The following is a 13382-nucleotide window of genomic DNA, read 5'->3' as shown; positions in this document are numbered from 1 at the left end:
CATCTATATATATTTATATATTAAAATTGAGTTATTACACCATTTTATCATCATTAATTTTTGATATCACCTTTATAAAACACCTATTATCAAAATCGCTTTTCTATAATGTTGTGAGAAATGAAGATTAAAGTTCAATAAAATAAAAAACCTCCGTATAAAGTGTACAAATGTATATATGATGTATTATGTAGTATAAAAAAAGTAAAAAAATGTGCAAAATATAATATTTATATAATGAATAACTAATGGATCCCCGCCTGTAAAATAAGTTATGATAGAAACTTAAAAAAAAAGTCTGAAATTTGAATGATATCCTCGTGGCTATTAACGGTTATTTGTAGCCTGTAAAATTCAAATCTTTAAAATAGAATATAAAAATAATGAACATAGTCTAACATGTAGTAGACAATTATAATTGTCTATTATGCTGGTATGGAAAAAAGAAAAAACTAGTATATTTTCGCTAACATATTTTATTCGAGTTGTGAAAGTTTCTCTTTTAATTCATCTAATTGTAGTTCTGCAATTCGTATGGATTCTTTCAATTGCTGGTACTTGTGCTTTTTAATCTTGTAATGCTGTAAGGCGTTTTGGCCAACAATTCTTCCTTGAGTAGAATTTTTTCTGTCTATTTCCTTCTCCGTAAAAGGTTCATATCCACCGTAACCACGATCATGTATCCATTCCCAAATGCCACCTTCTGTTTCTTCAATTAAATTATGGCCATCATAGTTTGATTTCACGCTTCTTCTAACATCTTCTTCATAAATACGATATAACGTTTTGACATTAGGAACAAAGTTATATTCGACACCATTCATCACCATTCTTCCTGGCTTGACAATTTCAAAATCATTTTTCTTGCCAACGAAAAAATACCTGATAAGTGAAATAAACGTAATAACTGATAAAATAATTTTGAGAATACCTGAAATTGAAAAAATATCTAAGTCTCCAAATAAATTGTCTATAATTGGTGTTAAGAATGATGAATTGGAAGATGTAGGGGCTTGTGATGATTCTACATTGGAGGATTCAAGGCCCATTTGAGAAGAAATATCTTCCGATACTGGTAATACTTGAGGTTGAGGTGTTGGCTCAACACTTCTCGAAGAGGACTTATTCTTCTTCCTTTGTGAGGCTGCGACTGGCTTTGTAACTTTTGCAGTTGCAATTATCGACTTTAATTCCTTTAACAGAATTTTTGCAGATTCCTTTTGACCATCAATCGACCCTCTTTCGATAGCACTCTTTAAGAAAGATCTGCCCGTCCAGATAACACTAGTGTACATGTCCAGATTTGTAGTATTGTTTGGACCCCATGTAAGTAATGTTTTCACGTGAATGGAAAAATTGTTACCGGAAGGGACATCCGGAGTTTTCACAATTGTTCTAACCCTAATATACTTATTGAGATCCATGTGTTCTAATTTCTCGGTAATGGAACAAGTAGTTTGTTTTGGACCTAATGAATTTGACAAAGGCTTAATATAAGAATATTCTCTCATATTATTATTTTTATCTGAAAAGGGTTCAATTTTAGAAATCTTTAAATTGCCTTGAGCTTTTAGAATATTAGTATAATAAGAAGTATCTTTACCGTAAAGAATTTGGAAAACAGTGCCCAAAGGAGCGTTAATATTAACATTTTCTTCAATAATAGTGTCATCTTTTTCTTTCTGGTACGAGTGTTCAGTGGGTAAATGTGTTTTTGGCTCCATACATGGCAATCCATTAAAAGTATTATCTGATTCCCTTTTTGATTCTTTTGAAACTGATTTAGATTTCCTTGGTCTTGAAGTTGCAGCTTTGGATGTCGAGTTTTTTGAGTTACCAGTGGAGGATTTAGATGCGGTTTTTAAAATTCTTTCCATACTTTTAACTGTCTCTTGACCAGTTTCCTTAACACCTTCGTAGGTACCCTTTTCAATTGCACTCTTCAACCAACTCTTACCAGTCCATTCCACAGTGGAATATGCTTCTAATTTAGTTGTATTATTTGGACCCCAAGTAAATAAATATCTCGACTTGACGTAAAATGCGTTACCTGATGGAACATCTGGAGTTTTTGAAATTTGAGTCATTTGAATATAATCTGATAAATCATAATGATCCAATACTTCATTAATCAAACAATTCGTCTTACTTGGACCCATAGGAACTGATAATGGTTTAACATATGAAAAATCACGATTTTTAGAAATAATGATTTTTGGAATAGTAGAAAAGTCAAAATTTTTTTGATCATTCAATATCTCATGATAATAGTCGACGTTATCACCAAGAATCATATTTGATACAATGCCCATTGGATAATTGAAAGTTGCGTTAATAACTTGCCTGTCATTTGGTGTTGGTTTATATGGATGAGTAGTTGGAGAATGTTTTATTGGACCATAATTACTAGTATCATCCTTAGTCTTAGTAGTTGCTGAATTGGAACGACTTTTAGAACTGTTACCATTATTAGAGTGGTTTAAAGTAGATACATTTGGTTTCTCATCATCGATGTCACTGGAAGTCATATCAGTTTCAATTTCCACATCACTATCATCTTCATTATAACCATCATCATCAGAATTTAGATTTGATAATTCATTTCTGTCTTCCAAGTTATTATTTGTTTTATTCAATTTATCATCAGAATTTTCAAGATCGGTATCAGTATCAGTTGAATAATCATTTTCACTTGAATAGTCACTATCGGAATCATAAGAATCCACAGACATTTTACTATCAATATCATTACCTTCATGATGTCTTGCTGATGATAAGTTCGAGCGTCTTCTACCTAAGATAATTTGATTCCAAACATCTGTAATTAAATCGAAAACAGAATCTCTTGAAATGAAGGAGGCAAAAACATATTTAGTTTCTAAGGTATCAATTACAATTGCATTTGGGAAAATACCAGCAGTCATTTTCTTTTTAATTTGAACAATATCAGTAAATGGGATCACAATAGTACTAACCCAACCCAAGATATTTGCATTAAAACAAATATTTCGATCAGTAATATACATTTTCCCTTGTTGTAAAATATCACGGGACAAAGCACATGTAATATCGATTATTAATTTTTCATCAGGTGAGATACCGTTAATATTTTTAAAAAAAGAATGGAAAGATGAATTCTTTTTCTCAGAAGCATAATCAATGTTTTTAAATTTAACATTCCCATCACATAATGGAATATTCAAAGCAGGATCCATTGTATTTGATAAAGATGTACTAATTTTAGGTCTGGAAGAATCATCATTAATAGGCAATGAGTTAGAATTAGTGTTTGGATTTAAATGTAAAGGATTATTATATAATTGTTTTGATTTAGCTAAACCAAATGAATGTAAATTTTTAACACTCAATGATGTACTTGGCGATAAAGATCTTGGCATTAAAAAATTTTTGGATGATCTTCTTGATTTTCTTTCATCCATCATTAGAGCATCTGTAGCATTACCGTTATTTAATGACGTTAGATTTTGTATTGAATTACTTGGAGAAGAATTTTTATATAGATCTTCTTCATTAGAATAAGAGGAATATCGTTTTGTATTTGGATTTATTGGAACAGTTCTCTTTGTATCGAAAGTATTGTATCTTTTTGTTAAATTTTTTTTATTTCTAATATTAAATTGAATTTGTTCATCTTCATTATCTGAATGATATAAAGATGAAATTTCAGAAGAAATATCATTTGTGATATTTAAATTTGGTATTAAATTTGGTTCGGAAAAATTTGATTCTCTTTTAGAAGAATTTGCTGGTACAGTCTTGCTTCGAGATCTAAATTCGACAAGATTAGTTTCTGATACTGCTGATCTTGACAAAGGTCTTAATTTAGGTTTCTTTAAATCTGGATTTGAATTTGAAACAACCATTTGATTATTAGAACTTATTTTAGAAGGTAAACAATTTTCTTCATTAATACCTTTAAATCTAGAAAATGATGAACCAGAAAATCTTTTTGATTGTACATCTTCAAATGAATGACGAATCTTAGAATTTGGAATAGTTGTAGCATTTTGATTTGAATTCATTCTTGATTTTAAATTAGCAGTATTAGCATTAATCAAACTATTTCTATTTGAATTATTATTACTGTTTAATGCACTATTTGGATGTACTTGATCGTGATCATTCATTAACGAAGGTAAACGTATATTTGCGTGTTGATATTCTGTATCTACTGATAAATCCTGTAAAGATAAGTTTCCCTTACCAAATGTGGAGAAACTTGGAGGATCTTCAATTGGAGTAATAACAATATCATCATTTACAGTAATCTCTGTATCATTATTCGAATTGTCTTTAATTGATTCAAATTTTATCTTACTTGTTGTGGACTCTTTACCTATAGTGTTTGCCTTTGGAGTAGCAGTAGTAGTGGTAGTCGTGGTATCTTTTAAATTTGTATCAATTAATAAATTTTGTTCTTTTAATTTTGAGCTCCCATTTGAAGCTGGTGTAGATAATAAGAAATCCAAATGCCTTAAGAACGAATTGCTTCTACTAATGACATTCAAAGATGAATGTATAACAGTTTCATGTTGTAAATCATTTTGGATATCTTTTAAATCTCCCATATCTTTTTTATTACTTTCAATTGGTTGCATATTGTTTTTGGAATCATTATCATTATCATTATGTTTATCATTATCATTATCGTTAACATTACCTTTGATAGAATTTGTTTCGAAATCAAAGGTATCATCCAATTGATTTGAATTATCAAAATTTCTTACTATAATTTTTGGTAAATGCGAGGTAGCATTATGAGTAATTGACATTAATGTATTCATGATACCTGAATGATCTTCAGTATGCTCTTCATGATTTACGGTTGTGTTGCCATTTGAATTCAAATTATTTAAAGTGGATATACTTTTTAATGTGGTTGTCTTTGTCATTTGAGTCAATAACATACTAGTATGACGTTTATCTATAATAGCTCCATCCTTAACAATAGTACTTGAATTGTCCTTTGCCATTATTGTGGAATTATCTTTACTTTTTGTATCTGAGACATTTAAATCTGAATGATCATCCAAAGACACTAGAATGTTAGAAACACCTAAAGTATTACTTGTATTAGTATTCATTAAAGTTAGCTTTTCTGATGGCTTTTCTCTAGTATGCTTATTTAAGAATTTATCTAAACCTTGCGTAGAGTTTTGTAAAGACCTTCTTTTTAAAGATGAATTATAAACCGATGATATCTCTGGTAAATCAAACGATGTAGATTTCGTGGCATCTTTTTGAATACTTTCCTTAGAAAAACTTGAGTCTTGCACATTAGATCTACTTCTACTTCTACTTCTAGTCCTACTTCTACTACTACTTGTAGAAGGCCTAATTGACACGTTTTGCTTTCTTTTTTTCCTCTTAGAACTAGTAGAATGTCTTCTTTGTAATTCTTTCAATCGTTCTTCATTTAATGTGGCAGGCCCATTATTATCCAAAAGTGAGTCATCATTGGCATTATTATCCATACCATTTGGCGATGAATTGTTTTTGATCTTGGATTTATTTTTCTTGGGATGCTTATGCTTTAAGAATTTAAACAGATGCCCATCACTTTTCGATCTAGTGATATGCATTGTGATTTAGTTCTTACCAAATCCTTTGATTATTATTACTTTAAGTTAATTAAAACCAGAGTTAGAATTAAAGCTTAAATAATATAATCTAATATATCTAGTTTTAGATATATTGTTTTATTTTTATTTTTATTTTTATTTTTATTTTTATTTTTATTTTTATTTTTATTTTTATTTTTATTTTTATTTTTATTTTTATTTTTATTTTTATATTTTATTTTTAAATGATTTTCACTCAAAAATTAACTTCTCCAATATGCCAGGGACGCCTTCTCACGATAAACAAACTAAAAAGGCACTTGATGTTTTGATTTCTGTTTTGCGCCAAGTTTTGTCCGGCATAGTGTCCGGGGAAAAAAAGAAAAAGTGTCCGGCGACGCAAATTCAAATTTGAAAAAAAAAGAGTTTTTAAAAAATATATCTATATATATATATATATATGGATTTAAGTTTGTGATTTAAAATATTTCAAATATTGTAATAACATACAGCATTATAGATGATTCATTAGAAGCGTAGTTGCAAACTTGTTGAAATAAATTATTAGCGTAGCTCATACTCAAGTTTCAGTGGGTAATAGTAAAAGCTGGCTTTTTGACACGGTTTTATTGATATTCTTATGAAAAATTTAGAGAATTTTGAGGCAATTGTAATAAATAAAATACATTTAATTTAGTACGACCTACTTTGTGGGACAGGCTTAATATTTTATTAGATGACTAGCTATAAAGTATGTATGTGTATGTTTATGTGTACGTTTGCATGTGATAGAAGATATTGCAATACAAATCGCAAAATAAGCAGTATACTAATACTGATATAATGACATTTGCCACTTGTTATGTAGCCGGCTTGTCTAGATTCACTGCTTACTATGATTGTGGTGATAGCAATCATTCACACATGGATGACCTACCTATCTTCTGCCCATTCATTTTCACGACGAATAGCAGCTTCTTCTTCTGGAGTAAAATCATTAACAATGTTGAAAGTACGACGAATTTCTTCTGGTGAACGACCTCTGATCATCTCCGCAACAACTTTACAACCAGCATCTAGCAATGGCTTAATATTCAGATAGTTGGCAGCAAGAATGATTTCATATAACATCTCTTGATCCACTTTAAGGAATTCACGATCCCAAGCATCTACAGGTGCACTCTTACGAGAATCATCATCATCTTCATCAGGGAAAGTTGAACCACGATGATGTTCAGCCCATTCTACAATCTTACCTAGAACAGATGAACGTACATTTGGAACAGGCATTGTAATTGTTTCAGTACTAGATTCATGATTACTTTCACTATCACTATCAGAATCAGAATCACTAGCTGCATGATCATGCATATCGTTAAGATAATTCTTCAGAAGAATAGAACGTTCTGCAATCGCACGATCTACTGAGAATTGCTCACCTTCCCCACTTACTAGAACAACTTGTTGTGTCTTTTTAGCATCTGACATTTTTTATTAAGTGATTGGAATATGAAAAATACGATTGGATGTATTGTTATTGTTTCTAGAATAAACCAAATGGAAAATATGTTTCACTATAAATTGTTTATACTCAGCTAGAAATATAATAGTTTTTGCTACTCTTATTTATATTATACTTACGTATTACAAACACTATCGATTTCAGTTGTAAAAATAAAATAAAATCAAAAAATTGGCATATATTATTTATTTTTCTCTTCCTTTTTCCCCTTTGTATTAATTATCTTATGTTATCTTAGTTTTAAATTTACAAAATTTATGGGAAATTCTAGATCACGTGAAAAATACACGTGATAGATGATTATGAGTCATGATATATATTCAAAATACACATTTAGATATAATTATATTCGATGCTAACACAATGTTTTTTAATTCTTGAGTATAAATTATTCTTATTTTTTTTATTTTTTATTTTTTACGCATCGATTCTTATATTAGTGATACATTTGAATAAACTTATATATGTAAATTAATATAGACAACTGTAACAAACATCGTTTGGTTAAAATTGAAAATTACTATAGACATTAGCACTCAATTCTTCTAAAGAATTAACAGCATCTAACCGATTCACATATTCATAATCATTAAGCTTCTTTTTACTCAATAAACTTACAAATTCTGCCAATTTATAACTACTCTTTTTATTTTCTTCAAGAGTTTCCCTAATTTTTTCAAAACATAAAAGTTCACTTTCATTAATCAATTCTTTCAATACAAGCTCACTGCTTTCACTATAAAGAATCATTTCTATTTCATCCATTAATTCTTTTAACAATGAAATATCTTGCTTGTTATCTCCTTCAATAGTTTGTCTTAATAGTAATTGTAATTGTTCCTCTTCTACAGGTAAAAATATTTTCATTATCAAGTCACTATTATTATTATTTTTATTATTTTTATTATTTTTATTATTTTTATTATTTTTATTATTATTATTATTATTATTATTATTATTAATATCAATATTTTCAGGAACAGTAGCATTTACACTTGTTTCTACTTTAGTTCTAATGAAAAGTTTTGAATTAATATTTACAAAAATTTTATCAATCTTTATTTTAAATTCTTCGGGACTGATTTCCTCATAAACTTTAATAATCTCATCATTAAATTCATTTTCTACTTCTATAGAAATTATATCATAATAATATTTCCATCCGATATTAATAATCCACCACGATAGGGACAAAAACGCTTGTTCATTAATATCTTTACCCTTATCAGTAGCCAGACTTTTATTTTCCTTTGCGATACTTGTAGTATCATTCCAATTCATTAAATTTATTACCTTGTTAAACCACCTATCATTAGTGCTCCTTTTCCTTTGTCTTTCAGCCTCGTCACGCAATTTGATTAATTCAATAGAGGTACTAACGTATTCTCGACGAGTTAGTATATTTAATTGTAACTTAATAAATAACATTAATGACGAAATCATATAACAATTTATTATCATTCGAATTATACTTTTAATTTTTAATTCATTCCAAATTTTACTTTTCATCTGCTTATCTTTCTCTAATTTAATACTTTCAATTAATTCATTCAAATCATTCTTATCATCATTTTTTTCAATAACCTTATTAAAAACAGGAATCAATCCCATTAAGACCTTTATGGAATCATTCTGTGTCTCTTCATATCGTTTAATAATTCGTTCACGCATCATTTTTTCCTCAATTCGACGTTCTTTATTTTCTTTCAACCATTTCCTGACGAAATACATCACCACCATTAACGACCCTGTACTAAAAATTGTCATGAAGAAGCCAATTTTAAAAATTCTAAAATATCTACCATTTATTGGTCTGCGATTAATTAATCTTTGATTCCTATTGGTCATAGGATTTGGCTTTATTACTGGTAACATTTTCAATTATACATACATACATATATATATATATATATACATATATGCTTATTGTGGTTTAATTTAATTCGTATTGTATCTTACTGTCTAGTATAATGTCATGTTATCTTTCATTCTTTATACCTTCAATATTTTTCCTTATTCTATATTTTATTTATACTCTCGAATCATCAACATTTTCATAATTTAAATAATTGAATTCCGAGAAATGTTAAAAAAGAATTTGAAGGAAAAATGATTTAATTTATTTAATTGAATTTAAATTAATTAATCATAATAATTTATATTCAATAAGTTGGTTTTAATAATTTATTGACCATATATTACTGATATAATTTAGAAAAAAAGTTATTGCGTTATAGTCAAGAAACTGATCTCTTAAGTTATCATTTAAAATCGAACTGGAAAGTAATACTAATCAACTTATCATATAACATATATCATCATGTCTGAAGATCAAATCAATCAATTTTTGATGATAACAGGCTCAGAAAATAATGAAATGGCCAAACAATTTATTGAAATGGCTGATGGGAATTTAGAGGTGGCGATCTCTATTTTTTTTGAAAATGGTGGTAATAGAATGGCCCAAGCTCAAGATCGTCGTAATAGTAATACAAATACAACCAGAAATGCAAATAGCGATAGCAATTTTCATTCAAATTCGAATTCAGGTACTAATATTACAGCCAATACAGAATCAGATGCTGAGTTAGCACAACGCTTACAAAATGAAGCTTATCAACAGGGTCCAAATGTAGGGTCAGGAATATCCTCTGATGATACAATTCGTGCTCCTGATCAAGCCATTCATGAAACATTAGCAGATACTCATATTTTTCCTGGAACTTATGGTGGTATTGGGGGATCTTTTGGTCCATTAAGAAGAACTGTCGATGACATGTTTGATCAAAGTAGACCCACAGGTGTTTTCAATCAACGATTTGATTCATATACTGGTTCAAATAATGAATCTTCGTCATCTTCAGATGAAGACGCTCATGATGATGACAATGATGATGACGACGATGATAATATGTCTAATGATTTAGAATATGAGTATGTAGAAACATCTACGATTGAAATTGATGATGATGGTGAATTACATGAACATACAAAATTAGTTAAACGTCCAAAACAAATGTCAAGAGAAAGAAAATTAGAATTATTATTTAGGCCCCCATTCGATATAATGTCAAAAAGAGATTTTGAAAGTGCAAAGAGAAAAGCTGTCAAGAAAAAGAAATGGCTAATGATCAATATCCAAGATTCTGGTATATTTCAATGCCAGGCTTTAAATAGAGATTTATGGTCATCAAAAGCTGTTAAAAAATTAATCAAGTCGCATTTTGTGTTTTTACAATATCAGTTTGAAGCAAGAGATGCAACCCCATATATAAATTTTTACAATCTACATGATAAAAATGATTTACCCCATATAGGTATTATTGATCCAATTACTGGTGAAAGAATGAAACAATGGGACCAAACAGTTCCTGAAGTGACTAAGTTTATTACTGACATCAAGGAATTTTTAAGTGCATTTTCAATGGACCCAAGTCATCAAAATCCGATTGTTAAACAACCAGAACCTAAGGTCGATCCAAGTACATTATCTGAAGAACAACAACTTCAAATAGCAATTAAAGAATCATTAGATAATGATGCTAATAGCGACAATGCCCTTCGTGATGATAACAATAATCATATAGCGGCTGACAGTACGACTAACGAGGTACAAGCTAACAATAATACATCCGCATTAGATCCATTTACTACAATCCAACCTATAGCACATGAGGAACCTCAAAATAAACCGGGAATTACAACTAGAATTCAAATACGTACAGGTGATGGAAGAAGAATTGTTAGAAGATTCACTTCCGAAGAAGATTCAGTCCGTACCATATTCGAAGTTGTGAAAACTGAAATAGTAGGCTTTGAAACAGTACGCTTCATGTTAACAGATCATAATAGAGAAAATTTGATCGAAAAACTCGATCTTTCAATATCTGACGCTGGTTTGAAGAATAGTTCTCTGCTTTTAGCTAAAGAAGAGGATGAAGATGAAGAAGCTGATGGCGATGAAAAATAAACGATATACTGTAACCAAGCTATACTATTTTGTGCTGTCTTAAATAGTATTTATACCTTAGTACAGCAAACGTTATAAACATGATATACATACACCCAGCCAATATTTGATGATAACATAAGGCTCTTTATTTCTCAATTCATGATTTTCTTTTTAGGTTCTTAAACACCAATTATTTCCTTACTATCACAAACATCTTTATCGAATAGTTAGATTATCATAACTTATGAGTATGCCTGTTTAGGCTGATTTAAAAATGGTTACCTAGAATCTTGTAGTGCTGAAAGACGGTTAAGAAATAGGAGTAAATTTTACTAATCATATGGAAGTATTAATTACAGTTTTATTCCTTTGGCTACTCAAGTTAATTATTTAGTTATATTACTTTCCAAACTAGCAACTTAAGTATATTATTCTGAGGTAAGTAATTAATGTAGAATAACCTTGAGAGAAGATTGATCATTTATCCTAGTTAAGCTAACAATTTAATGAATTGAATTACAAAAATTTTTGTACAAAGAATTATTCTGTTCACAAGTAATTAAATGTTTATATATATATCTTAGCCTGTTTTAGAAACAAGATGAATCCTATCTACAGTATTTATTATTTTCTATTTGGAATTATTATATATTGTATTTAGAATAGCATTAAATATTAATATGGAATTTCTAAAAATATACTTTTATATTAAACAAAACTAGACGAAGGACATTTGGAACAACTTTAGAGGTAGAATTTAATTATTCTTAAGGCACAGCATTTGCTAAATAATAATCTTTTTATTATTAGGGTTACAAATGATATTAAGGGTTGCTAAATTTTATGGATAGGTTTTAGCCTAATGCGAAATCTTAAAATTTCAAAATATTAGACATAATATAATAATATGAAATACATTAATAAGACTTTTGACTAAATATTTAAAACAGACTCAAATATCATACTAAAATTCTCCTAATAAATTCAAATAGGGTGATACAAAAATTGTTATATCCTTTTAATATAACTATGAAACTATCAAAATGTTTAGGGATTATAATATCCTTATTTTCTATTACTTTAGCTACTTCAGCTTCTAAACACACAAATAACTGGGCTGTCATAGTATCGACCTCCAGATTTTGGTTTAATTATAGACATATGGCAAATGCTTTAAGTATGTACAGAACATTTAAAAGATTAGGAGTACCAGATTCTCAAATTATCCTAATGTTAAGTGATGATGTGGCGTGTAATTCGAGAAATTTATTTCCAGGTAGTGTCTTTAACAATAAAGATCGTTTCCTTGATCTATACGGTGAATCTGTCGAAGTTGATTATAGAGGATACGAGGTTACTGTGGAAAATTTTATCAGACTATTGACTGATAGGTGGACCGAAGAACAACCACCTTCTAAGAGACTCTTAACTGATGAAAATTCCAATATTTTTATTTATTTAACCGGTCATGGTGGTGATGATTTCTTAAAATTCCAAGATGCTGAAGAAATTGCTAGTGAAGATATTGCTGATGCCTTTGCTCAAATGTATGAAAAAAAAAGATATAATGAAATCTTTTTTATGATTGATACTTGCCAAGCCAATACAATGTATTCCAAGTTTTATTCACCAAACATTTTAGCTGTTGGTTCAAGTGAGTTGGATGAAAGTTCGTATTCTCATCATTCAGATGTTGAAATTGGTGTTGCCGTCATTGATAGATTCACGTTTGCAAGTTTGGAATTTTTAGAACAAGTAGAAAAGAACTCAACTTTAACTTTGAAAGATTTATTCGATTCGTACACTTTTGAAAAAGTTCATTCACATACTGGTGTTAGAACCGATTTATTTGCTAGAGATCCTAAAGATGTCTTAATTACTGATTTCTTTGCCAGTGTACCTAATATTATTTCTGATGAAAATAATTCAGATGAAAACACTGCTAGCAAAAAATTTGCAGAAAAAATTTATAATTTAGCACAGTCTAATTTTGTGTCAGAAGACTTTTCAGAAACTGACAGAGATAGTATTTCCTCAAAGAGATTAGCAAAGGAGGTCCATTATAAAAAAGCGAACAATAACCAAGTGCATCAATTAAAGACAGAATCAAATTCAATGATTCGAAGTGGTTTAGCTATAGCAACAGTTTTAGCAATAATAATCTTAAGCACATTAACTTCCAGTCAAGCTGAATCGAATTCAAAATTAAGATTATTTTCCCCTATTGATACCACTGAAACTATCCTATAAGTTTAATACACATAACCGCATCCCTATAGCTATAGATGTATGTAACTTAACCAGCATTAATTACAGCTATTGAATA

At 29.2% G+C, this 13382-nt stretch overlaps 5 protein-coding genes across 5 annotated transcripts; 2 read left to right on the top strand and 3 right to left on the bottom strand.

Moving 5' to 3' along the window:
• Positions 1–476: 476 nt before the first annotated feature.
• On the bottom strand, positions 477–5603 carry TBLA0H01880 (GRAM and VASt domain-containing protein; the record flags this gene model as incomplete). The annotated part of the gene is made up of 1 exon (XM_004181945.1): positions 477–5603. One exon carries the CDS (start codon positions 5601–5603, stop codon positions 477–479), a length of 5127 nt encoding a protein of 1708 aa, XP_004181993.1.
• A 912-nt stretch (positions 5604–6515) lies between these two features.
• SKP1 (SCF ubiquitin ligase subunit SKP1) lies at positions 6516–7070 on the bottom strand (the record flags this gene model as incomplete). Its single annotated transcript, XM_004181944.1, has 1 exon — positions 6516–7070. One exon carries the CDS (start codon positions 7068–7070, stop codon positions 6516–6518), a length of 555 nt encoding a protein of 184 aa, XP_004181992.1.
• Positions 7071–7608: 538 nt separating this feature from the next.
• Positions 7609–8952, bottom strand: PEX3 (Pex3p; the record flags this gene model as incomplete). Its single annotated transcript, XM_004181943.1, has 1 exon — positions 7609–8952. One exon carries the CDS (start codon positions 8950–8952, stop codon positions 7609–7611), a length of 1344 nt encoding a protein of 447 aa, XP_004181991.1.
• Positions 8953–9424: 472 nt separating this feature from the next.
• Positions 9425–11074, top strand: UBX5 (DNA protein crosslink repair co-factor UBX5; the record flags this gene model as incomplete). Its single annotated transcript, XM_004181942.1, has 1 exon — positions 9425–11074. One exon carries the CDS (start codon positions 9425–9427, stop codon positions 11072–11074), a length of 1650 nt encoding a protein of 549 aa, XP_004181990.1.
• A 1011-nt stretch (positions 11075–12085) lies between these two features.
• Positions 12086–13306, top strand: GPI8 (GPI-anchor transamidase; the record flags this gene model as incomplete). Its single annotated transcript, XM_004181941.1, has 1 exon — positions 12086–13306. One exon carries the CDS (start codon positions 12086–12088, stop codon positions 13304–13306), a length of 1221 nt encoding a protein of 406 aa, XP_004181989.1.
• Between the last annotated feature and the right edge of the window lie 76 nt (positions 13307–13382).

This window comes from Henningerozyma blattae, chromosome 8 (genome assembly GCF_000315915.1).
Source record: "Henningerozyma blattae CBS 6284 chromosome 8, complete genome".
NCBI lineage: Eukaryota > Fungi > Ascomycota > Saccharomycetes > Saccharomycetales > Saccharomycetaceae > Henningerozyma > Henningerozyma blattae.
This window is presented reverse-complemented; position numbering and strand designations above follow the sequence as displayed.